We start from the raw sequence: 26,475 nt of genomic DNA, 5'->3' as shown, positions 1-26,475 counted from the left end.
ACACATTTTGTTGTTGTCACACTTTTAAAGCTGGACATGTTGTTACTTTATGCGGGGTAAGTTGTCACAATGGAATGAGACATTAAAAGTTTTATAATTTATAAAAGCACCAAATGATGCTGTAATATTAAATGTGCAAAATGAAGCTTAAAAAAATTTACACTTGTTTTGGCCAACAAATTGTAACTAATAAATTGTAAAATGTAATAACATTTATAATACATGTAACAGCTTGCTCTTTTATTATTATTACATTTTACTTATTATATTACTTAATTATAATTAAGTAAAATCTTCTTTTGAGAACCCAGTTAAAACCTAAATTCTATCATTATATATTTCACCAATGTGAATGCAAACTGGTTATCACTGTGTTCAAAATAAATAATTTAATTATATGCGGGTTTAAAAAAAAAATTGGTTTTGTTGTACTCTCATCATATGTGAATTGTTGTGACAGATTACAGAGTTTTGCCAACCCGCATAAATGAAAAAAATGTCCCTGGCTTTGAAGATAACAGTAGTTCGCTACAAAGGGGGCGGAGCTCCAAGGTAAGTTCTCCGCCCCGTGGGCGTACCCTATGCAAATCACGTCCATTGCATCCACCTGCCAGGCTGAATGAGCTGCAGTGAGCGAGGGAGCGCGTAGAGATCGGAGCGTGCTTGTCTTTGGGGATATATGGACACACATACAACGAACTGAAGCTGTACGCGAAGTTGTCAGTGACTTTAACGTTTCCTTAACGCTGCTTAGACCAAGATTAAACGGGATTTTATAACATTTTTACCAGATGAAAACTATAAAATAAAGGAAGCACACCGCGCTCAGGTGTTCATTGTAGGACTATACCTGCTGGGACATATAGAGAGAAACTTTCATTGGATTCCCTGTTGGATCTTTTGGGCAGGTAAAGCGCATGTATATCTCTGTGTTAACAGTTATAGCAACTTTGATAAACGTACTATGGTTTTATTTTAGTTAAGGTAGTAACTATTTTCTTTGGCGGATTGATTACAATTAGTATTACCGTAGTTTTACTATAAATATCATGGTTACACTGTGGTTATTGTAGCAAGGGAACTCGTTCATGATGGGTTACCTTTAACATTCAAGAGTTTTATTTGTAAACTTATTTAAGGTGATTTTTTTAATCATCTCCCTGCGTTGTCATGTGATTCCTGTCAACCAAATATAGAAAACTGGCTCCCAATGTTTAATATTCTTTATGATTTATTGTATATTATATTGAAAATATTGCGTATTGTTTGCTTTTACGATACGGTTTATTGCACAAAGATAAGGCTGTCTCTCTGAAGTTTTATCCAAAGCGACTTGCAGTGCATTCAGTCTATACATTTTTTTTTCATTATGTGTGTCTTTTGAGATTGAACCCACGACCTTTACGTTGCTAACGAAATGCCTCACCAACGCTTTATGTTGCACGTGCACAACATTTTAATTGTGGAAATCTGATTATTTACATGTACCATAATAATGCTTTAATAATGCATAATAATGTACATTTACCATAATAATGTATGCACTAATTTTTTAAGTGCCTACAATATCACCATGTACTCTTAACAAATTAACCTTAGTTTTTACCGTTTTTACTTTTGTGCATTTCAAGGTGTAATTTCTTAACTTTGCACATCTTGTGATTATTTTGTTTCCCACTGTTAACTAGGCATTATACATGTACTGTAGCAGCACAATAGCCACTTAAACCAAAGTAGTTTATGCAAACTCTATGACCCAGTGTGCATGGATCAAATAGTAATAATAAAAAAATATATATATATATATTGCACACTGACAATAAATGCAGATATTGCCTGTGGATATTACGGATATATAAAAAATGTAGAAAACGAGTAGTAGAAGAATAAGCATGATGAAAATAAATAAGCAACCTGTTGATCAGTCAAGAGATTTGTAAATGTTGTCACCTTGCAGCCTTTCAAGATTTTAATAGACATAATAGACATGTATGTGTGTAAGACCCTGCCAGCTACTTTACTCAGTGAGCGCTTTTTTTAATCTTATACCAGATTAGTTGATCGAAATGTGCCTTGTTGGTTAAAATGTTACAGTATGTATGCACTAGAAATACTCAATGCCATTACTTGCAAAATGCATTAGTAAACCAAGGGTGTATGCAAATAATCAAACTTTCCACAATTAAATTTATGTTCCCATAGATCTATATGTAGGCTTATAAAGAAAAATTTTCATATAAGTATGAACCAAATTTATGTACTAATCTCCTGATGCGAACATTTAATGCAGCGTGCTCCCAATCTTGAATATAACTTGAATATTATATATATATATATATATATATATATATATATATATATATATATATATATATATATATATATATATATATATATATATATATATATATATATATATATATATATATGGATAGGTTAATATATGCCTTATATTTAAATTGCAGTTTCATTATATTTAGTAAAATGTAATAGTTAAGAAGTTTATTATAATTCTGTATTTGCTGAATATTTGCACGCCAATTTCTGGAGGTTCATCTTAACATAGCTGTCTTGTTTAAAAATAATGGGAAAATAGAGACACTTTACAGTTTAAATGCATCCTTAAGGCTTCTCTAATGATATTTCACTCATGGGATGTATTTTAAAGAGAAAAAACTATAGATGATGTGTATATATCTATTCTCTCAGTGTATTGGGTGTTTGTGAGAGACTGCATGTGTGCACTTGTGTTTATATAATTGTTGTTTAATTTCACTGGCTTGTGTGAGGTAAAGAGGCAGAGAATTTGGATAAACAGCGGGACAGTTAACAAATTGCCTTCAAATAGTTGAGGTTTAAACAGCTGCTTCCAATCATAAACGCTCGGCTTAGATTTTTTGGAAGACTCTTCCTCCACCAGCGCTACAGTAGTTTGTGTAAGATTCTGAGTTTGTCTTTTTAAAGGAGCACCAGGTTTAAAGCTGTCATGAATGTCGGTGGATTTGGTAAAGTTGATTCAAATTTCTCCGTTCAGAATTAAAGTTTTAAGGTTAGTGTCACCCTTTGGCAACATGAGCACAGTCCCTCTATGGGTGGCAGCCTTGTTCTTTTCCATCTGAAGTAGATGAAGTACGTGACAACAGTGAGCTTTGCTAACGCCGTCCCATGGGGAATATCCCTTTACTGTATGTTTTGAACAAATGCAACCGAAACCCTGTTTTGGGTGAAATGTTTACTGCATACGGCCTCCTAGATACTTGTGTTGAAGAATGAACCATAGAGTTAAATCATGAAATTTAATAATTCATATATAGGCCTTTGTGTGATGTACAGTGCTGTGGATTTGGATATGTGAATAATAATTTAAACATTATTATTGGCATTATTATATTACGTTGTAAGTTACTGCTGCTGTGTTACCATCAGAATATGTAGTCAAATATCTTATCTGCCCTACAAAGGTGCTAAAGTAAAACGAATTTACATAAAATAGAGGCACATTTGTTTTAAAAAGAATGACTTAATTTAAATACAGTACAGTGCTTTTGATGTATGCTTGGATTGTTAGAATCTTAGACCTGTTGTTCTGCTGCAATACCATGTTTGAAGTTGCAAAACTGAAAAAGTTGACTAGAGTATTTTCATTTGTACTGTCTTGGTCTATAAAGTTCATGAAATTGACACTAATGTGTTCTTTTCAGTGACATCTCTTAAACGTGTCGGACCCGACTGGATGCATCATGAAGCTGGAGAGTCCTTGGAAAGTCCAGATTCTCCTGGCTCTATCTGTCCTGACTTTGGGTTTGGACAATGACACCCAGAACGCCCCTCGAGTCTACTTGTCCTTCAAAGGTAAGAGCAAACTTTTTTGGCTTTAAGGTACTCTATATACTGCTCTTGGTTTTCCATCATGGTTTTGTGGTTTCTGAAGAGCCATGCAAACATTCTGGAATATAATTTTCTCACATGCTACCTTCTGGTTTTCACGGCTGAGTTTGATGAGTTGATAAATGGCGGTAATAAATGTTTTGAAAGTTGTGTAAATGTACAGCGTAGACGGAATCTCCAGTTTAACCACTCGCTGAATAAGTGGAAACCGTCCGTGCGTTTCTAATGGCTTTGCCGTCGAACAGAGTCAGAGAGTTTTTAGTCAGCTGCGTCCACTTTCGTTCCATGTTGGAGTAATTAAAAACACAAACAAAAATTGAATAAACTATCATTCGAACCTTCAACACGAGTCAGAACAATTTACAGAACGCTTACCATGCTGGTTTCCCAGTAGTATGTATTCAGGCACATTTCTAAAATAACCAATCGCAGATGCAAAACAAAATTCAGATAAGCCTTCTGATTCTAGGCAATGCATTCTTACTATAGATATGTATAGTAGGCATAGTTACATATTAAAAGTCACCTTTCAGGTATTGTTTTACAGTTATAAAAACCTTTTGAAGTCTGTGGTTCTTATACAACAGCAAGTTCCAGTCCACTAATTTGTTTGGACAAGTGGCGTTTATCAAGGCACTCTGGAATGTTTCACTGTTCATATCGATCAACAGAATTCCATGGATTTCCAAATCCTGGCTTTTTTAAGAAACAATCTCCTGAACATTTAATCTTGAATATAACTTGAATATAAGAAGCGTTTCTATACGTTTCTTTACTGAACCCTCCTATACAGTAGGTACTGTAAAGAAATTATGATTTTTAAAGTTTGTCCTAGACCGGGCTACATCTGGTTTGCTTTAATTGTCACGTAGAGTAAGATTGTCCAGATCAGCCATGCACATCAATGTGCCCCAGGTCTTCACTGTTGGAGATCAGGTCTGCGATTAAATGTTTGAGATCAGGGACCGGGCAGTTCCCGTGTTTGCCAAGCTTGGACCAGAATGCACTGGCAGACTTAATTACTAAGGCCGGCACATTTCACATTCAGGACTTTTTCCGCTTTAATCAAGATGGATTTAACACTCCACTGAGCATATTTGTAGATCAAGTCATTTTTGTAGGATTTAAAAAATGTATTGGTCTCCCATTTGACGCTGTGCTGCCCGCCCCATGTTTCGGCATTCGGTACGCCCTTTACACGGCTTGCAGTCTTTTATTAGCACATTCCCTAAAGTTCTTAATTGTATACATAGTGCGTGAAGCATTTTGCTATCAGTGGGATCTAATGTGGTGGTCATTGATAAATGAAAGAAAGATAAATGAAGATTTACTCGCCTTCATGTTACAGATCATGTTGTATTTGTATACAGCACATGGTCATTATTGGCTGCAATATTTTTGTGCATGGAAAAAAATGCATGTTTATACCAACATAAATATTGCTAGAATTTGCTTTAAGGCTGAAAGTGTCTGGATTTACGGTTGTGTTTATCAGGAAAAGCTGATGCGTTGTTTGCTTGCCAGTTTCTGTGCCCTGTCAGTATTTGGATTTTGCAGTGGCAGAGTTCGAGCCAATCTCACATTTAGGTCTTTTAATTGGTTTTTGGAGAGCGAGCGCAAACCTCATCACAAGACAGCACCTGCCGTCCGCCCAAACTGCAGGCCAACCGTTTTCACTTCGTAACGCCTCACTGCACACACAGGAATGTGCAAATTAATGTTAAAACCACGCCCGGTACCAGAGATATATAAACCTCTCATTTCATTTGAGTTGAGTCATAACACAGTGTATGATAATTGAAGCGTTTCTCTACAACTTTATAATGGCTTTTCAAATCTCATAAAAAGTTAAACCCAACCCCTCTGTGTTTAGTTAACCGTGTCAGTAAGTCAACCGGTCTTAGATATGTTATCACCTTTGATAGGTTTGCTTTCCACTTTACAGTGCTATAAGTTTTAAGAACTTTGTGACTGAAGTATAAACCTTTTCAACAAGAGGTTCGCATCTGACAGTCTACGATGCCGTCCTAAATCGATTCGCTCAGTCGACCCACTTTAAGGGTCAGGAGTTGTGACCCCTCACACGAGTGGGGCTCACTTTTCTAGTAAAGTGGTCTTAAACCACTTGGAGAGTAAATCAAAAACATCTTAATTGTTCTTAGAGCTTCGCAACTTCCTTCCTCCTCATTGCGCTCATTCCCGAGGGAAACTTCCCATGATGCCAATGTTAAAGGATTCCAAACCAAAGTCAGATGTGTTGTACGTTTTCCATATCAGGTTTAGGAGAAACCCAATCCTGTTTGGTCTGGTGTTGAAATGGATTATCATGGTGACTGAATTGACACTGATTTGGTGACGATCAGTTTTCGGATGATTGCATCCACATGACCAAATGATGCGAAAGGGGTTATGGACTACAACGTTTAAGTGTGTGATCAACCTCAATAAAGCTTCTTCCTCCCACTGCATACATCACAAAGGTGATACTGAAAGGTGAACCAGCATGCACAATTGATTTAAAGCTGTACGAATCTCTGTCGCCAGCCGACCTCCAGGGGTTTATCACTCCCATCAGCTCCACACACATAAGTGATCCTGCAAATCCAGTCTCTGGATGATAAGATTAAGAGCATCACGGTTTAATTTAAATTATTGATTTCACATTGAATCCAATTTTTGACATGACCTTACTTTGTCAATATTATAGATATAAAGGTTATATTTTCACACAAGGCTCTGTAACTTTAGATGGGTTTTTTTTTCACAGATTGTTTAGACTGGTGTTGCATCCTCATGCTGGTTCAAAGTAAGTTTTGCTGGGGGCGCGAAAGTGGCCAAGACTAGATGAAAATACTAGGTCAGTCTTGTTCAGGAAAGGGTTAAACAGAAGACACATGCTTGAAACATTCTCGAGGAGAAATCCATGGGCGGCACCTTTGAGTTCACACTGTTGTGATGCAATACCAGGACTCAAAGTTCACTTCATAGCCAACAAAGCTTTTAATGACATGAAGTATGCTTTCTGTTCAAGTTTGGGCGCTAGGAGGACGTCATTATGGAGGATACATTTCCATCTTGTGAGGACACTTTATTTTGGCTCAATATTACATTACACCCTAAAACTTATGTGTTGTTTCAACCCATGGTTGCATTAGTAAAATCTGGGTAAACCCACCCCTTGGATATGGACCATATTAACTAGGGCTGGGTATTGGCAAGGGCCTCATGATACGATACATATCACAATACTTGCCCATAATACAGTGTATTACGATACGATACAATACATTGCATGATGCGATACATTGCATTACTTTTAATTTCTTTTTTATCAAAAACGTAAAAAAAAGCTGACTATTTAAAAAAAAAAAATTAAAAGCAAATTGCTTCCACACGTCAGCTTTGAATGCTGCAGCCGTTTTAAAATGTTCTCCCATTTTCTCACTCCCGCTAACTCCTGAGACATTTGCCGAATGGCCGTATACGACAGACAACTGGACAGCGACAACTACAGCAGCAGCGAGGAGGTTGTTTGACGCGCACAGAGGGATTTGATATATATATATATATATATATATATATATATATATATATATATATATATATATATATATATATATATATATATATATATATATATATATATATATATATATATATATATATATATATATATATATATATATATTAGTGATGCACCGATGTATCAGCCACCGATATTTATCGGCCGATTTTTTTATGAATTTGAAACCATCGTCATATCGGCAATAGCACGAGAAAGGCCGATACCGATTGTTTATTAATTAACTGCATAAAGAAATCCATTATATAAAAAAATGAGTTAATGTTGTTAATAAAATAAATGCTGAATAGCAAAAAAACACCTTTGAAGGTTGTCATGCTGTCTTATTATATTTGTTTTAGCCTAATTTGTGTCTCTCTTATTATGTTGGTCAGTTGAATGTTAATTAGATCCAATCCATGTTCAGTAAAAATAATTTGATGCAGAAATAAACTAGCTAATAGACCAACTGAATAGTATTGTATACAAGTGTTTATTATCGGTATCGGCATCGATATCGGCCAGAAGTTGTCTGTTTAAATCAGTATCGGTATCGGCCCAAAAAATCCTAGCGGTGCATCCCTATATTTATTTATTTATTTAATAGTATTAATTATTATTATTATTATTACAATTGTTTAAAATCGACACTAGTGATAGAAATATCGACACACTATTGTGGAAAATTATCACGATAGTTAGCTGTGTCGATATTTTTGCTAATATTAACCCAATATTTGTTGGAGTGTACCTGGATAATACATTTTTGTTTTGTTTTTATTGTACTATTTAGAAATCAAGCTATTTAAAAATGGCTTACATGACCCACATTCTCAATAAGGTACAAACGCTTTTACTGGGGCGGTACCTTTTAAAGAAGTAAACCTTTGTACCTAAAGAGTGTATATTATTAATACATCAAATGTAGGCTTCATATTGGTACTAAATTAATGCATATCTGTACATAAAAGTACATATTTTAGGATCCAGTATGTACCTTTGAGGTACTAATATGCACCTTTTTAGGTACAAAAGTTTACTTTTTGAAAGGGTACCGTCCCAGTGACAGTACAGTTTGTAGGAGAGAGCTGTTAGTCAATGACTTGAGTTACTGGGATCTGTTGGGAGTGTTTGGGGAAACCAATACAAAATCTGTGGTTGTATGATTGTATCGCTTGCGGTTTTATTTATTTCCCTTGGGATGTTGTCATGTTTTACTAAGAAAGAGGTCTGATCCTAGAACAGTTTACACTACTTTAAGCATGGTAGCAAATGTATGATAATTAACAGTGCTGTACTTAGATAAGTCCAGATCAGATTGCATTCAAATGCAATACTTTAATTCCTTTGCTTCTGTCAGTAGCATCCATGACTTGAGTTTGTTCATTAAATCCTTTGAAATGGATTAAACCCAGCAGCCTCATACCACTCGCAGCTTGTTATGACATGTGGTTAACCTCTGTATCCTAAACCTGTGGCGCTCGCATTTGCCCACTAACACTTTTAATTTCTTAAAATAGCTGCAGTGGGTTTTGAGGCATAAGGTTTTGGCCGGCGCGCTTGTGAACATTACACGTCTCATTGGCATTTACAGCCAATACAGCCATAACAAATATAGCCGTAATACAATATAATGGATGTGCTCAGCCTATATGTGTGCCAGCACTTTTATGATCAGAAACATAACCGCATATGGTCAGATTATGGGCAAGTAGTAGTTATGGGTTACCCAAATGTTACGATTCACGTCACGTTTATCGTCCGATTAGACCGTTATCACTTTTGTCCTTCCAATGAGTTTTGAAGGACACAGAATCCTTGCGAACCATTTAGTGCTGTCATGTTAAATCAGGTCACTTGAAATGAAGTCAGTGGAGGATGATTTGTTCTCCAGGCCTTTAGAGGAGGAACACTGGGCGAATTGTGTTTGGGGCGGGGAACGATCGCTCAGACCTGACTTAAGGATCCCAAAGAAAGATCTGATATGGATGAATAGGCAGATGCACGATAAGAAGAAAAGAAACTAAGAGTGTCTCTTTTTCTTTTTTTTTCTTCATCTAAACCATTTCCTCCAAAGCTTTTCGGGTTTCTGTTTTTTTTATAGCGACAGAACCTCTGATTCACTTTAAGAGTCTTTGGCATTCAAAACAGGGAGAGCATTAACCCTGTAAGGGTGCTTCTACCCTTCACCTTAAAATGGGCCAGGTCATACTCCTGGTATTAAAATAGCTGCTCTTGGTAAAGATAAGTATGAACTTGCTGACCTGGAAACAGATAAAGACTTTGAGTTGGTTAATAATATTAAACAAATAGCGCAATTGGTTGATGATTAGAAGTTTATCTAAGCAATGCTTTTTTAATTATGCTATTAAACAATATTAGGTGTCGTATAAATTAAATAGGAAAGTAGTTTGGCACCACTTTGGAAACACAAAGAAAAAATTCAAACATGACCTTTGTTTTATTAGGTGTTTTTTGTCTCTTTGACCCACATTGTTTATCTAATTGTATCTGATGGCACAGACCGACGTGTTTCAGTAATCTAAATTGATATGATGATGTGCCCGGGGTTCCCACAGACCTCTGCTGAAATCCCTGCAGCTGCATTGTATAATGCAACCTGTTTGAATATCATCAGTCTGTGCAAGGACACAACAGCAGCTGTGCATTAAAACCCCTCAAAAACCAAAGCCTGCGCTGTGAGCGCTAAGAGTGAGGTCAGTGGATTATGACGCCGTTTCTCATGAGTTTCAGGTCAACCGGTTCATCATGAGATGGAGATAGAAAGGATTCTGTCTTTGAAAATCAGGATATGAAGAGATTTAAATGTGACATCTGCATTTTAGATGTCACATGGGTGGTCTTCATTTCAGTTTGGGACATGGATTGTGTGCGTATGTGTGTGGGGATTGTGTTCACACAGATGCTAAAGGTGAATGAAGTATCTCCTCTCTCTTCTCTCTCTTTTTCTTCCTTCCTCCCTCCTCTTTCCAAATTCACAATTCCACATAGATTCTCACTTGCTGATGTGTTTATTAATTTGAGGAAACTGTATGTGACTTTGTACTAACTAAATTTACACCACGGTGTTCCATATCTGCAGATATTTTTAGAGTCTATCACCAATAGGACTGTGTGACTTTCTCCCCCTTTGTTTCCTCTCATCTGATGTGTTGACAGTGGGGAATCTCAGGACGGATGAATACTCTGAATTCTTTGGGTGGTAGCCTTGCACACTTACAGAGCTCACAGGAAGAGTGATGTTGGGTTTACTCCGTTCAGGACTCTCACCTGTGTGCTTCTGGGGGGTTTGAGTTTCGCTGTCTGTCACTGCTCAGGTGTGATTTGTTCCTTAGCAGAAAAATTTAGGAATGCTACAGCTCCTTATACCTCTCCATCTATTCCATGTGCCACAATGCAGACCGATGCAGAAAATGACATTCTTTCTCTTTGTGTAAAGACATTGCATTGTCCATATTATTTGGAAATATGTCATTTTGGAATGGTAATTCTCATAAAAAATGGTCAAGAACATTTGCGAATCATATTTTAGCGGAAAATATTCACATAACTGTTGTAAAGGGGAAAGCTCATGAAAATCTGACGTTTTCCATGTTTAAATGCTATAATTGGGTCCCCAGTGCTTCTATCAACCTAGAAAATGTTATAAAGAACAACCCAGTAACTTAGTTTTGGTAAACCATTCTCTGCAAGCATGTAAACAAATAGGTCATTGAAATTTGGCTGCTCTTGTGATGTCAGAAGGGGATAGTACTGCCCCTTAATCTGCACTACTCATCATTCTTCTTCCTCCAAACACGTTTAGTGGAATTATGACCAAAAAGTTCTATTTTAGTCTCATCTAACCACATGACTCTCTCCCATGATGACTCCTCTGGATCATCCAAATGGTCATTGGCAAACTTAAGACGGGCCTGGACATGTGCTGGTTTAAGCAGGGGAACCTTCCGTGCCATGCATGATTTCTAAAGAAATCGCAATGTCTTGGATTTTTGACGGGTGAAATATGTGACACAATCTGTGAAATACATTCCATCCAACATTATTGAGTAAAGGGGCATGAAATGTAAGATGTTTTCTTCATGCTCCTATTCAGCATTGAAAGATATTATTTTGTTGTGGATGTTATTATTTTGTGTTTGTAATGACATCATGGCTGATTAAAAAGAACTTGATTTGATTGATTGCTTGATTGATTGAAATCAAGGCATAACCTAATGAAAAGATTAAGAGCATCAAAGTTTGATTACAACGTTTGACATGACTTTACTCAGTTAATATTAAAGATATCAAGGATATATTTTAACAGAATGTTCTTCATAGCAATTTTATGTAAAAACAGTAAATCACAAAAAATGACTTTAGCTGGGTATTCACAGACTTCTGAAACTTGGCTCTGAATTCAACTATAGACGTACTACACAGAGTATATTTAGATTTAATGCTAATGTTCTCAGATTAAAGTGTTAGACAGAATGATGGTTCACTTGGATTAGGAGTGTGTGATCATTACGGACACGTTTTGTGTGTGTGTAGTGCTGTGGAAAAAGCCTTGACTCCGTGGGGAGTGTGGGTGATTTTAGCAGGAGGTAATTGGGTCTTGACCGGGGCATTGGCAACTATGGTCACCACAGGGTTGGCCAGCATTTACAGTATGTCTTGTTTAAATCTAATATACAGTCTAGTATAAATCATTGGTCTCTCAATTACAGTTGTAAACACAAGCGTTTTTGAGAGTGAACCATTGTAACTATTTTACAAGGTGGTTAGTTTATATGAATCTGTATAATATGTTTCAGTTCTGCCCGTTGATGTTTGGTTTAGGGATGGGGATTCATATGCATATGGCAGATGCTTTTATCCGAAGCAACTTACAGTGCATTACAAAAGTATAAAAAATGTATCAGTATGTGTGTTCCTTGGGTTCGAACCCATTACCATTTGTGCTTAACACAATGTTGTACCACTGAGCTATACATTTTTATTGAGTTTTTTTGATAATCATATTTTTTTATTATTCAAAATGAATTAATTCATATTCATATCCAATCAGGTTGTAGCGGTATTTAAAAGTTGAGAGCATAGACTGTAAAAAAAGATGGACGACGCCTGTTCGCTCTCTTCCATTGGTGAAAAGTGAAGCCGCCAGGGTCCCGATCTGCGCAATAACGATTTCGGGACCAGTCATGCGCAGTAGTGAGCAGGTAGGGAAGCCGCGAAGTCAAAACCCCGCCCTCGCTCTCGTAGAATGCGCATATCACACGATATCACAGCTGTCAATCATGACGTGACACCACCGTTTTTATATCATTAAATAACTAACTAAACACACACCTATTTTAAAAACAAACATTTGAATTTACATCAGCGTGATAAAAACTACAGTAAATGACAGAAACCAGCTTCGGAAAAAAGATAATTGAAGTGTAATTAATTTTTTTAGTTGGTCTCAAGTCCCATTGAATTACATGGGGAGGCGGGGTTTATGACCTATACTGGGACCAGTCACTGGGGGGCGATCGAGACATTTTGGCTTCACTTTTCAGGGCTTGTGCGGCACGCTTGGTTGAGAGAGACGGCAGCTTCCATATGAATGGGCGTGGTTTCAGTACAGACAGCGGGACACGCCCCCTGTCTTTGAGAGCAGCGAATCTTGCCAGTTTTTCCAAGAATTTCATAACCTATTTGACTTATTTGGTGGATGTTTTTAATCATTCAAATTTGTCTGGGTGGTTAATATCAAATTTTTCTGTGGTGTCACTGAAGAACACATTTAATATCAGACTTTATACAGACTTTTAAGTCTATGGATTAATTTAGCTCATAATGCAATTGGGTAATTCTTACGAAATCCATGTCCATCATCAGAATAAAAAAAACTTGAAGCCATTTTTTTGCACATATATGATTAAGGTCTGAACTTATTTTTAGAGGATTTAAAACATATTTCCTATAAAATTATTTAAATTTTTTAGATTATCATTATCAAAAGTGATCATTACCGCAACATGATATTACATTAAATATATGCATTTACAAACTCATGTTTCGGTAATGAGAACTAAAAAGTTGTCTAGGTACCATAACAAACAAAATGTCAACTTTTATCTGGAGAGAAAAAATAAGAACTGCTTACCTGGTAGCCATCTTGTTTTTTTCATTTTGTTGAAAATTTGTCATTGTATTTGAAAATGTTAGTTCCTTGAGGGGCTTAAACAATGATTGCAAAATGTTGCGGAGGATGAGAAAATCGGCTTTCGACACATTTATATTCCTTTTTATTTTCTCTACATCTATCAATGATCACCAAATACCACATGTTTCTTTACTGTATGTTTATAGTATAACATGCACTGAAGCTTTTTATTTTTTTTATTAGAAATATTTCCATGTCAAAAACCCAAATCCATTTACACGTTGCGGTAATGAAAATGATCCCCGTAAATGTGGAAAAAATAACAAAATTGGTTTGTATGATGTCATTTGAAATCATGTGCAAAATAGTATGTGAAGTAATGTTTGAAACTGTATGCTTTTTATTTTAAAACTTTTACTTTGCATTTACTTTTTTATAAAAATGTTTCATAACACCTCATAAGTCTAATTTCGCGAGAATCACCCAATTGTGCATTTTGTATGGTAAGAAAAGTAACATCACAGCTCCTTTCAATGATTGTCACTCTTTAAGGTATCCAACCCAGTAGCACATATAGATACGAATGTATAAATTGTAAAAGTATGTACGAAATTTAATCATACTGTAGACAGATTGGACCTATGTTAAAATGTCTGTCACAACCGTTCAGTATTTTTCAGACTGTGGTATTTATTTCTCAAAGCTCAAGCTCCTGAGATTTTATGGGGAGGGTCTGACCCTCTGTGGGTTGGGGTCGAGTGTGGCTGTATTTAATGAGCTCAACATCATTAATCAGCGATCTGTCAGTCATTCCCGAACCTTTTCCTTAGATCTATCCATCTTCATTACGTTTAGATTAAGATTTACATTTAAAAAAAAATGCTGTGTTGTTACAACCCAAAGTTGGGTAAAATAGGACCAACCTCAACCATTGGGCTTAAATGAAATTACTATACTGTATGCTGGGCTGCAAGGTCAAATATGGACATTTTCTAGGTTTATTTGAACCAACAGTGGTTTTGTCCATATTTCACCCAACTATGGGTTGAAACGTTGTGTTTCTGTTCACTTTTTTAAAGTTTCTTTAACCCTGGAGAACCCACAGGTCAAATTTGGCCAATGTTAATTGCTGCTAAGAGAAGAGTTCTTGGGTTCTCCGAGGTTAATCCTCTTGCTTTTTCTTTCAATCACCTCCAAGCCCACATTTCAACCAGCGAGGGTGTGGAGACGACACAACCTTAGCATCCACCACAGAGGAACTCATCATCTCCCTCTGCTTCATGAGTCTATGAACTTATTGAGATGCTGATTTGCGTTCTTTGGTCACTAGTCACTGCGTGCTTTTGGAGTGGGTGGCAATTGTCATGGGAGGAGATGAGCTCTCTTCTTCTCTCATTGAAGCCGTGCCAGGCCCTCCCGCTTTCCCATTAACCCTCCACCCACAATCCACCCCTCTTCCTGGTGGGAAAAGGGCGGAGGTATGGCTTTGTGACATAAACAACTATTTAAGTTCCCCGTGGGCTGTGGAATTGGTCTGGAGTGGGGGGCGTATTCTGGTCCTTGGGGTTCGAAAAGGTAGAATGAGATGGGGCGGAGCATATTATTTTCCCTGTTGTGGTTGTTGATGTTGTTGTTTCGTTTCGCCCCCCATACTCATCCTATAAGAAGGGCGGGTGAGCGGGCAGATGGGTGTAAGTGGGAAGAGGGCATTTGTGTGGGTTCATCGTCCCATTCATAACACTTCATTCACGTTCTGGGAGACCTGGGGGTGGGCTTGTGACTGGCACTGGGCCATTATTTTACCATCAATGAGTGTTTCACACAATGCAACACACACACAGACTCTCATACACTTTAAAGCTCACAATCACTGAATGAACCATAAAAAGCCGATGTTAATGGGTATAAAAAGAACTTGCTGAATTTGTGCAGTAATGAATGGAAAGACTGTTGATGGACAGAAGAAAGTATGCATAACCTTAAAATGGACAGTTTGCTAATGTAAACTGTAATTCATGGCTTAAAGAAAAAATTACCCAATTGTACAACCTAATATTTCTCTTTTGGGCGTAATTATCACAAAAATACAATCCTAATTTTATTATTTCCTGTGAACCTTACTTATTTTGTAGATAAAAAATATAAATTATGGCTATGCAATATATAAAAAAAAATATTGCAGATGTGCATTCTACAATATGCATACAGTATATAAATAGTATGCAACAATAACTAAATGATTTGAATACTTATATATATATTGAAGGTTTTAAATCCTTAAAGTTAGCCATTATTATATAGCATAGCATACCATACGATACAGTATATGCTCTATTAACCAGTCTTTCCAGAAAAACTAGTTTTTTTGTAATAGTTGCAGGATAAAAATCCTTGATCTTGCGGCACGTTTTCTTAAAAAATGTGATGGAATATCCGGGATATTTATGCAATTTTATGCGATGAAATTGCGGGAACTTGACAAAATTGCGGGAACTTGCAAAAACAACTAATTGATGATGTTCATGTCGCTCATAATTATCGTTTATAATTACGTCACTTCCTAACATTCCCATGACAACAGGGGACACATGGCTGCACATATGTGAAGTAAATACAAAATTTTTCAACTTTCCTTTAAGATATATATGACTTTTTGCCACGAAAATGCGGGGATTATGAAATATGAAGTTTATGCGCGAAAGTGCAGCGTATATATGCAGGGGGCGCATTTTTTAAATATGCGGACTTTGGCTGATTATGCATTGAATCATGCGATCGCATAATTACGTTTTTTCTGGAGGGACTGATTAACCAAGTATCACTTTTTTTATATCATGCAGCCCTATTTAATATATGTGTATATGATTACATACAATACATAAAGGTGTTTTTTGTATTATATTGAAGTGTTTAGCTACTGGACAACAAAGAGTCCCTCAGATGCAATAGTTTGGGTCTCTATACTAAACATGCATGTGTTTGTTTACCGCTTTTCTGACATCAAAGTGAGACCCGCTCTCTAGGTAAACTCACTTTATTCTGCATCCTCTTTACACGGGGCCGTCTCCCCCCGAGCAAGGTGCACTGCACTGCAGGACCCGTCAATGGAGCTCCTTTGTTTTGTAAATATATAAGCCCAGGGGAGGTTTTACCGCATAAAGTCCCTGTTTAACTTCTTAACTTGACCACTTGTCGCCCGCTTAGCGTCTGAATGGCCGTTAATGAATACTTTATTGCCACTTTGCCGCATGCATCACAGCGACTTTGTTTAATTCCTCTATCCAGGCGCCCTGTGGCGTTTCCCAGAGAAGAAGGGAAACGGCGCATTTGCATGTCCTTTTTGTGCAAAAGACAAATGTGGGTTGAGTGCAAGTGAGAAGATGGCAATAGACTCGCATGCACGCAGAGAGAGTCCAATGGAGGGTGGTGTGCATGAAAAAGGGCAGAGGTTTGATTTGCACGCCCACCGGGCTGTTTGTGTGTGTGTGTGTGTGTGTGTTTGTGTGGTTGTCCAGGATGGGGATACAGTCGGTATCGGATTTCCCAAAGGTTGATGCCTCTGAGTTGTTCCTGCCCCATCGGTCCCGTTTGGACAGGTTTAGAATTCATCTTCCACACATACATTGAGTGTTGAGTAACAGTACATAAACGGTTGGGTGGACGTGTGGTTGTGACTCTCGGGTGTCGTGAAGCAAGTGCATAATCAGGCTGCGCTCCAGATGTGTGCGTAAGCCAAGCTCCCATTAAGAACATATCCTGACTCGGGAATTGCATTTGTTGGAATATGTGAGCGTGTGACACAGGATTATGAATGTCATCACCCACTTGTCTGGTTTATTTTCTGTATGAACTGACCAATAACTCCATTAATTAGCCGGTTGAACAGCTGGAGTGATGACGTTGGCCTGTTTAAACACTCTGAAAGACTTTTTCCGTCATTACTTCCATGTTCCATTAAGTTCATTGGGTGTTTTAACAACATGGGAGAGACCCATCACAACATTTCAGATTACCTGAATGAAATACAGTTGTGACATTGTTCTAACATATTGTGACCCTAAGTAATGTCATTTCTGAAAGTTCGTAGTGATTAAACAGCTAATCTGAACATATTTGATACTTTTTATATAGCTATGTGCATCATTATTTGCTGCCAATAGTATTTTATTAATAAAGAGATTCACTTGCAAGTTTTGCTTTATCACATAGTTCCTGGTACGAAACCATGATCTTGATTTCACACAAAAAAATCATGTTTATGCATGGAGGAAAAAGAGCAGCACTGGTTGTAATTGATTGGAACTAATTAGCAGGTCTGGGATCAGAGATTCAGCAGATAATGACACTCCAGGGGAAGATGAATGTCAGAGGAACTACTTAAAAGGTCATGCATGGTTTATTCTCACGTGTATGCATCTAAGAGGGCCTTGTCATCATTAAAAGTGCATTACTGTTTCTTAAATCCTACCTCGTATAGATGGGCTACTTTAGATTTAGTTTATGTTGATCTCATCCGTGATTTTGAGTTTAAAGGTTGAGTTAACGAGAAAAGTCACATGTTCGATTCCTTGGGAACGTGAACATGTAAATGTTACATATAACCAAAATGTGTTCTGTAAATAAATCTGGGTGATTCTCACGGAATCCAGACTTAGAAGGTGTCCAGCAGCAGTTTTTTTAAAAAGCTCTGATTAAGGTCTGAACTTACTATAACCATTTATTTTAGAGGATTTAAAAAAAATTCCTAAATAATTATTTACATTTTTTAGATTATCAAAAAGTATCATTACCGCAACATGATATTACATCAAATATATGCATTTACAAACTCATGTTTCGGTAATGAGAACTAAAAAGTTGTCTAGGTACTATGCCAAACAAAATTTAAACTTTTATCTGGAGAGAAAAAATAAGAACTGCTTACCTGGTAGCCATCTTGAGTGTCACAGTCAATTATGTCCCTTCCAACAAATAAAAAAAAGTTAGTTCCTTGAGGGCTTAAACAATCAGAGGTCGACATTAAGGCTTGTCCGCTTGTCCGGGACAAGTGGATTTTTTGAAGGACAAGTGTAAGAGAAAATTAGTTGTCCGACTGGACAAGTTAAATTTCAAACAATGTTACTTAACGTTATGTGCCGTTAACGACAGAGCAGAACGTGCAGCACAAACACCGAGCGGAATATTGAACAGAGAGCGCAGCGTGCCGACACAAACATGCACACACACACATTTACACCTTGCTGTTATTGTTACTAAACAAGCTGCGCGCGCATGAAACCTGATCGCCGAACACGGAGGGGCGGGGCGGCGGGGCGGCATGGAGTGGAGAGTGATGTTTCTTCTGGCTCCGGCGTGAATATAAATGACAGACACTTCAACCGCAGTCCGTATTTTTTCTCTTCTAAAGTTCGGTAAAAACACATAATGGGTTTAAAATCTTGTTTAAGAATCTGTTTTATAATCAGAATCTCTCTTTCAGCACGCCTACGTGTGTGTGTGTGTGCGTGCGCGCGTGCGCGCGCCGCGCGACAGCCGATTTTAATCTGACAGAGTTCGTCACTGTACATTAAAAAAATCCCACACAAACATTACAGCGTAAATGCTAGGATTAAGATTGATTTTATATATAACCGATAATCTGGATACATTTACCGTTTTAATGTCAGAGAATCATTGAAATGTGGGAAAAATAAAGAGAAAGGCAGCAGATATAGCATCCTTCTTCAGAAAGAGTAGCAAGAAGCAGCAAATGAATCTTAGTAAAATACATTTAAGTGGCCTACAAAATTCACATGATTTTCTGGTCTCTATAGTTTTTTCAGCAATGGGAGATATAAATTCTGGTTTCAAAGTAAATTTCAAAAGTTTTATTTGATTAAATAGTTAGAAAAAAACTTGAGGTTCAATTATGACTATTAATTGTATGTTAATCTCAATTCACTTGTATGTACAAGTATTGTAGAAATTGTATGTTATACATCATTGTGATTAATGCACCTATAATACGAAGGACAAGTTCCTCAAAAAGTTAATGTCAAGCCCTGAACAATGATTGAAAATTGTTGTGGAGGATGAGAAAATTGGTCTTGGACACATTTTTATTCCTTATTATTGTCTCTACATTTACCAATGATCACCAAATACCACATGTTTCTTTACTGTAAATGTTTATAGTATAACATGCACTGAAGCTTTTTATTTTTTAGATTTTTTAATTATAAATATTTCATATTTTTATAATATGTCAAAGAACCCAAATCCAGTCATGGACATGTTGCGTTAACGAAAATGTTCCCCTTAAATGTGGAAAAACAACAAAATTGTTTTGTATGATGTTATTTGAAATAATGTGCAAAACAGTACATGAAGAGATGTTTGTAACTGTATGCTTCTTATTTGAAAGCATTTCCTTTTTTATCAAAATGTTTCATGACACCTCATAAGTCTAATTTTGCGAGAATCATCCATATACAAACTTGCTCCATGTCTTTTGGTCAGAAGTGAGTCAAACCAGCTGCGGTCCTCTCAAGGTCAAGTGCCAGCTGCTCGGAAAAACATACAGTACAAATGACTTGGAGTCTGAAGCTGGCATCAGCAGGGCTGTCCTAACAGCTGAAAGGAGACTTTAACAAGCTTCGTCTGCTCTGATTTATGGCATTTCATTAGAATTCAGGAAAAATCATGAACCTTGTGTCCGATTCACTGTAGCCGAGGTCCTCACCCCGCTGGACTCAGTATGGCAGAAGGAATTGCACTTGGAAACTCAATGTTCATGTAGATGGATCGCTTCTGCTATGATTTGGGCACAGCTGTGTGAACTGTGCTGTACAATGCTCATCACATCACATGTGTCTGTCAGATCGAGCCAGAGGGGCCACAGAAAGCAATGGAAAATGTGATGTTTAAAACTTGTCATATTAGGTTTGTACACTTCTCAGGATTGAGTATGCTTTTCTCAGAAGGTGAGTGTATTATTTCCAGTCACACTTTTTAATGGCTCGGTCGTACGCAGAAAGGGAGGTTGGTTTTGGAATGGAGAGTTCTCTGGGAGATCTTTTCCCAGTCGGAGTTCAACTTGATTTAGAGTTCACACATTTATTGTTTTGATTCGAACAAAACCAGCATTTTCTTCCTTACCCAGTCTGAACTCTGAAATGGTTAGAATTATTTAAATGGAGGAAGTGAGGTATTGTTTTAAAGTGCCCTTCTTATGACATATAGGAGAATATGAGGACGCTTACATTTTAGAATAGATTCTAAACCATAGACTGGTATTTATGGTCTCGAAAACATTTCGAAGGGCATTTGCACCTGGTCTTTTTACGATGCGATAGCTATCCGATCATGTATTTTCTCTACAATGACATTCACCGGCAAATCACTGTTGACTGAATCTGTCGTTCACTATTGAATCACTGTTTGTTGAATCTGTATTGTCTCCAGATTGACGTTCACTGGTGAATTACTGTTGACTGAATCTATCGTTCACTGGCAAATCACTGTTGACTAAATTTTTCGTTCACTGATGAATCACTGTTCATGGAATCTATCGTTAACTGATGAATCGCTGTTCATGGAATCTATCGTTCACTGATGAATCACTGTTCGTGGAATCTATCGTTCACTGGTGAATCAATTCAATTCAATTCAATTCAATTCAATTCAATTTTATTTATATAGCGCTTTTCACAAAAGTCAATTGTTTCAAAGCAGCTTTACATAAATAGAAGCAGTGAAAAGCACAGAAAACGACAGATAGCACAACAGAATACATGATAGCATGAGCAGTTAAATTTGCTGCGGCTATGACTCAATATTATAATTGCACGTATTACTAAAGCAACGTATAGAAGAGGAAGCTAGGTAAAGCCCAAAAAGGCTGCCTCCCCGGGGTGAAAAACCCCCTAGGAGAAAAAAAACCCTGTGCTTTTATCCGAGGAAAAATAAGTCCTAGGAGGGAAAAACCCTTGGGAGAACGGAAATGGAGATTTAGCGGAGATTAAGCGGTTCTGCCGGTGATCGTTGGTCAGGTATCAGCTGGGCATAACGTTGAAGGACGGCCAGTAGATCAGAGGTGTGCCGACTTTCACATCTACCGGGACTGGGTCTGTTTGTCTCGTCCTCGGGTCGAGGACGAGACAGGGAGAGAAAAACAAAATCGTATTAGCGTAGCAGCCGTTCATATGTATTGAAGTGTCACACAGTGATGTGATTTAACTCAGCTTAGTTCCAGACAGACTAAATATTGCGGCATAATAATATTATCCACAGTTGAGGATTTAGCAAATTGGGGGCCCAATGCGAGGGTATATATGGTAAATAAGGGTCACCTTCCGATCTTTAAGAGAAAATGAAACCTGTGTATCTGTGTATTGTATCTGTATTGAAAGAATGACATTCACTGGTGAATCAATGTTTGTTGAATCTGTATTTTCTCTACAATGACATTCACTGGTGAATCACTGTTGACTGAATCTATCGTTTACTGATGAATCACTGTTCGTGGAATCTATCGTTCACTGGTGAATCACTATGTATTGAATCTTTATTGTCTCCAGAATAACATTCACTGGTGAATCAATGTTTGTTGAATCTGTATTTTCTCTACAATGACATTCACTGGCGAATCACTGTTGACTGAATCTATCGTTCACTAGTGAATCACTATTTGTTGAATCTGTATTATCTCCAGAATGACATTGACTGGAGAATTATTGTTTATTGAATCAGTTTTGATGTCATGTCTTTATGGAATGCTGGGTATGAGCTCAAGTGGTCTTAAATGTAAGCTTCATGCTGTATTAAATGCTTCAGGGATTCAGTTTTTAAAATGTTCAGCCAAAAGCTCTTTTCAATCCATAATCTTGAGCCCTCAGTGAATCCATGGAGGATTAAATTACGAACGTATCCCCTTAATGAAATGCTTTGTGCTGTAATCTCCTGAACAAGATCTGAGAGACTGATATTCCTCACTCTCTAATGTACCATCAATTTGTATGTGTGTGTGTGTGTGTGTGTGTGTGTGAGTGTGTGCGTGCGTGCGTGTGTGTGTGTGTGTGTGTGTGTGTGTGTGTGTGTGTGCGCGAACATGAACGTATATAGTACTGTAAGCATGCTAAGTGCACGGAAGTAGCCATCATATCTTCATTAGTTAAAATGTTAGACTTTTCCTTTTTAGGTCATTATTGCATATTGAGTTAATGTTATGTCTAGGTCATGCTTGATCTATATACAGAAGTGTCACAATGGCAAATTTGATCTCTCTTAGAATAGCTCGGTTTTAGAATTCATAGCCAACATCCACACTTTCGATCTGTTAAGGCGAACCTTAATTTTATCACACATTTGTAAAACTGGCTTTTAATGTGTTTTCTTGACACCCTTTCACTGAACAAGGCCAATTGTATTTTACAGGTGAAATTCATACGTCTAGATTAACCGAATTCCTAAGTGTTTAAATATTTCAACATAAAATCCAACGCCTACAGGGGCCATTTGGTTTCACCTTTAATTTTGGTTTTATGATTGCTCAGTGATAAAGCCGTGCAAGTTTCACATACGCAAGTATACCTGCTTAACAAAATACAGTTTCTAACCTGTACCTGACCTTATTAATACATGCATTTTGTATTCAGACTTCAGTGTATCTTCATTGTTCTTTAGTTTTTCATTTATTAGTGCTTTTTTTTTTCGTTTTGCTGTTGTTTCATTGAGGAATAGTTTGCTTTGGGAAGTAGATTAACGTCTTGCTGCGGGGAGTTTTCAGGCGTGCTCGGCTTTTGACTCGTCTTGCTTAATTGCCGAAGCAATTAAAATGTTTTCTACTGAACATCATGGGGTGGCGCCTGTTTCTCTCCCTCTCTCTCTTTTCTTTTTCTCTCTTTCTCTTTTACTAAGTTGTAGCTCACTGTTATCTCTGAAAGAGCTGGAAAGAAAAGCTTGGAAAAACAACAAACTAGAAAAGCATCATTGGCTCTTACCCAGATCAGATTAGCATATTACCCAGCATCCTAAGAGGCTTTCACTTTTTTATCTTGACTGACGGATGTAGCCAAGATGTTAACATGAAAAGAGCAAGACAGATTACTTGTGACACGATGTCAAGATAGAAGATCACTTCTTCTGATATTCCTAATCAGGTCAATGTTTATCAAATATCTATCCTGTTATATAAAAAAATAGGTTTTAATTTTTAACAATGCTAGTTTGACAGCAATCAGTCCAAGATAGAGAAATTACCTTGGGGTGGCCTCTCTATATTACTGTTGTGATGGAAATATATGAGTTTTTATGAGGGTCTCTGCGTTTTGTTGTCAAAACCGAGCCAACAATAACAAGCCATATTAATGGGCAACACGGTGACTGAGGTATTTGTTCACTTTGGCACCGTGTGGGAATTTCATTAATCTCGTTCCATGAACAAGAGAGCACGCTCAATGGAGCCAGTTACGCTTATTTTATGCTTAATTCGCAAAAACCTGGAGCCCACAAAAGAGTGTGAGAAAGAGGGAGGTTCTTCTTCACTTGATCTTGCTTAACCGTGACCAGAGATCCAGATAGAGAGATCTTTGCCTCCGAGATTTAGAAACGACTCTAATTTTCCCCTCTGCTGGAACTCAATGGGCTTTGGAGATTTTTATCCATAGGTACTTCATTATATACCGTAGTTCGCTTTTAATTGAAAGCCTCTGGTTCTTTGACGACTTGTTTTTGGACCACATATTGGCTTGTTGATTGTTTGAAAACCTTACACTGAGGTGAATATTTCAATAAAGACTCTGGAACCTTGGAGATGATTAAATTTCAATATTTTCTTGTTAACCGAGACGCTAACTTGAAACGCTCTCTCAACCTTATGTCTGGCAACCTGACTGCTAGAGGTGAGAGGTCAACCATTAGGTCACGGTTTAGGATGTCCTGCCTGCCAGTCAAGCGTGATTGGGCGTTTCATCTGTCAGTCATATGAAACAGGAATGAGTTCTGACAGGTTGGAGGCTTTGTGAAGGTTGAAATGGCTGCTTGGGGATAGATGGGGGAGATACATGAGCTCTTTAGATGGTGTTAATTTATTGGACTGTCACTCTTTTTTCTCGCTGTTTATCTTTCACCTCAAACAGTGTGAGAGTTGAGCCTCAGGGGTTGGAAGTTTATGAGATCGGGGAGATATTTTGGGACGTCTGACAGGGCCAGCCACGGTTAACTGTTTCTGCGCGCATTGAGTTCAGTTGGATGGGTTTGGTTTACATTTACTTTCTGTTTGGTGTAGTTAATGCTGAAGTTGAATAAGAAAATGTGGCACTTAATTGTGTTTCCCTGATTAATGTCAATTTTTCTTAGAAAGAGATGCCATTTTTAAAGAGCAACTGGGTCCGATACACAATTTTTTATATTTCCTTTGGCGATTAAGTGTGTATTTGTTCATATTAACGATACGAGAAAGGTACAAACCCCAAAGTAAACGATGACCCAAGTTATCGTTTCTAACGTAAATCTCTTTTCTTGGACTACATCAAACACACAGATTGTAAACAACAATTTACTTCCTGGGCCTGTTGACGTGGACACGACGGTCATTATCATAATTCCTCCCGCTTTGACTCACAGCCTGTAGTTTAACTCCTGTCAGCATTGCATTTTGAGCGAATCTTTCAAACATAGTAAAGAGCGTCACATTTCCTGCAGACGTCAGAGGTATTCAGGTCGATCACAACACTTTTCAGATCGATGAGTTTTGTACAAAATCAAAGCGTTTGTGGAAGCATATCTGGAGCTACAAAAGGGTATAGTGTGTGGAAAATAATGTTTTTTAACCATAAACCACTTGAACACATTGTATTATATCAAATACACAAAATAACATTGTTTTTAGCAATGAAATAGGTGAACTTTAATGTACGCAGTGAATGAAAGCAGTGCATTTTGGGTGATGATGCTTTTTCATGCATTTGGCAGGCGCTTTCATCCAAAGAAAGATATTAAAGGGAACTACGAAATGCCGAATGGTGATATTTACAGTGTCGGATAACTTAATGCTTCAAGCTTGTAAAATCAGTTTGAATAATAAAAAAATATATTTTGTGTGTTTTACAAAACATCTTGCCCCACCAGTCTCGACCTAAAATTCAGACCATTCATAATTTTTTTGAAGTATTAAAATCATTCAGTTACGGCAAACCTTTGCGGTATGTGTATTGCAATATGCAAATTAGCGATAATCCTGTGATTTGCATATGCAGTATGCAACCCTAATTACGTACAAGGTATCTGCATGTCTTCCCTGGGTTTGAATACATGGCCTTTTGCACTACTGATGCAATGTTTTATCAGTGACAGGCTATGAAAATACAAAACTAATTAATAAAATATTTCTGTGATTTTTGTTCGTTTAAAACATGTTTTTAACAAAACAAAACACAGTTATAATGTCCACCATTAAATCTGTTATCAGCCATGCTAAAAATAATTCTTGGCTATTTATTTATCACATTCTTTATATCATTGCATCACAATTACAGAGATAACTTTTGCAAAGAAACTTGCTGAAATAAGATCTAGTCAACAAACTGAAAGTTATATAACAAACACGTGTTTCACAAAAAATCTCTTTTTGTGCCCCACCAGTCTCGACCTAAAATTCAGACCATTCATAATTTTTTTGAAGTATTAAAATCATTCAGTTACTGCAAACCTTTGTGGTATGTGTATTGCAATATGCAAATTATCGATAATCCTGTGATTTGCATATGCAGTATGCAACCCTAATTACGTACAAGGTATCTACATGTCTTTCCTGGGTTTGAATCCATGGCCTTTTGCACTACTGATGCAATGTTGTATAAGTGACAGACTATAAAAACTACAAAACTAA

The 26,475-nt window shown here is 37.2% G+C and overlaps 1 protein-coding gene across 1 annotated transcript in view; it reads left to right on the top strand.

The window, feature by feature from the left end:
• Window positions 1–643: 643 nt before the first annotated feature.
• The window catches only part of sema3fb (sema domain, immunoglobulin domain (Ig), short basic domain, secreted, (semaphorin) 3Fb), an 85,564-nt gene continuing 59,732 nt past the window's right edge, over window positions 644–26,475 (top strand). Inside the window, exons 1-2 of the mRNA XM_065240974.2 lie at window positions 644–908; window positions 3,702–3,852. Of these exons, the coding sequence (XP_065097046.1) occupies window positions 3,741–3,852 (112 nt within the window). The 5' untranslated portion in view covers window positions 644–908; window positions 3,702–3,740. The remainder of the gene's footprint in view (window positions 909–3,701; window positions 3,853–26,475) is intronic.

The sequence above is a fragment of the Paramisgurnus dabryanus genome, chromosome 14 (genome assembly GCF_030506205.2).
Source record: "Paramisgurnus dabryanus chromosome 14, PD_genome_1.1, whole genome shotgun sequence".
Lineage (NCBI taxonomy): Eukaryota > Metazoa > Chordata > Actinopteri > Cypriniformes > Cobitidae > Paramisgurnus > Paramisgurnus dabryanus.
The sequence above is the reverse complement of the archived record's forward strand: the minus strand, read 5'-3'. Positions and strand labels throughout refer to the sequence as shown.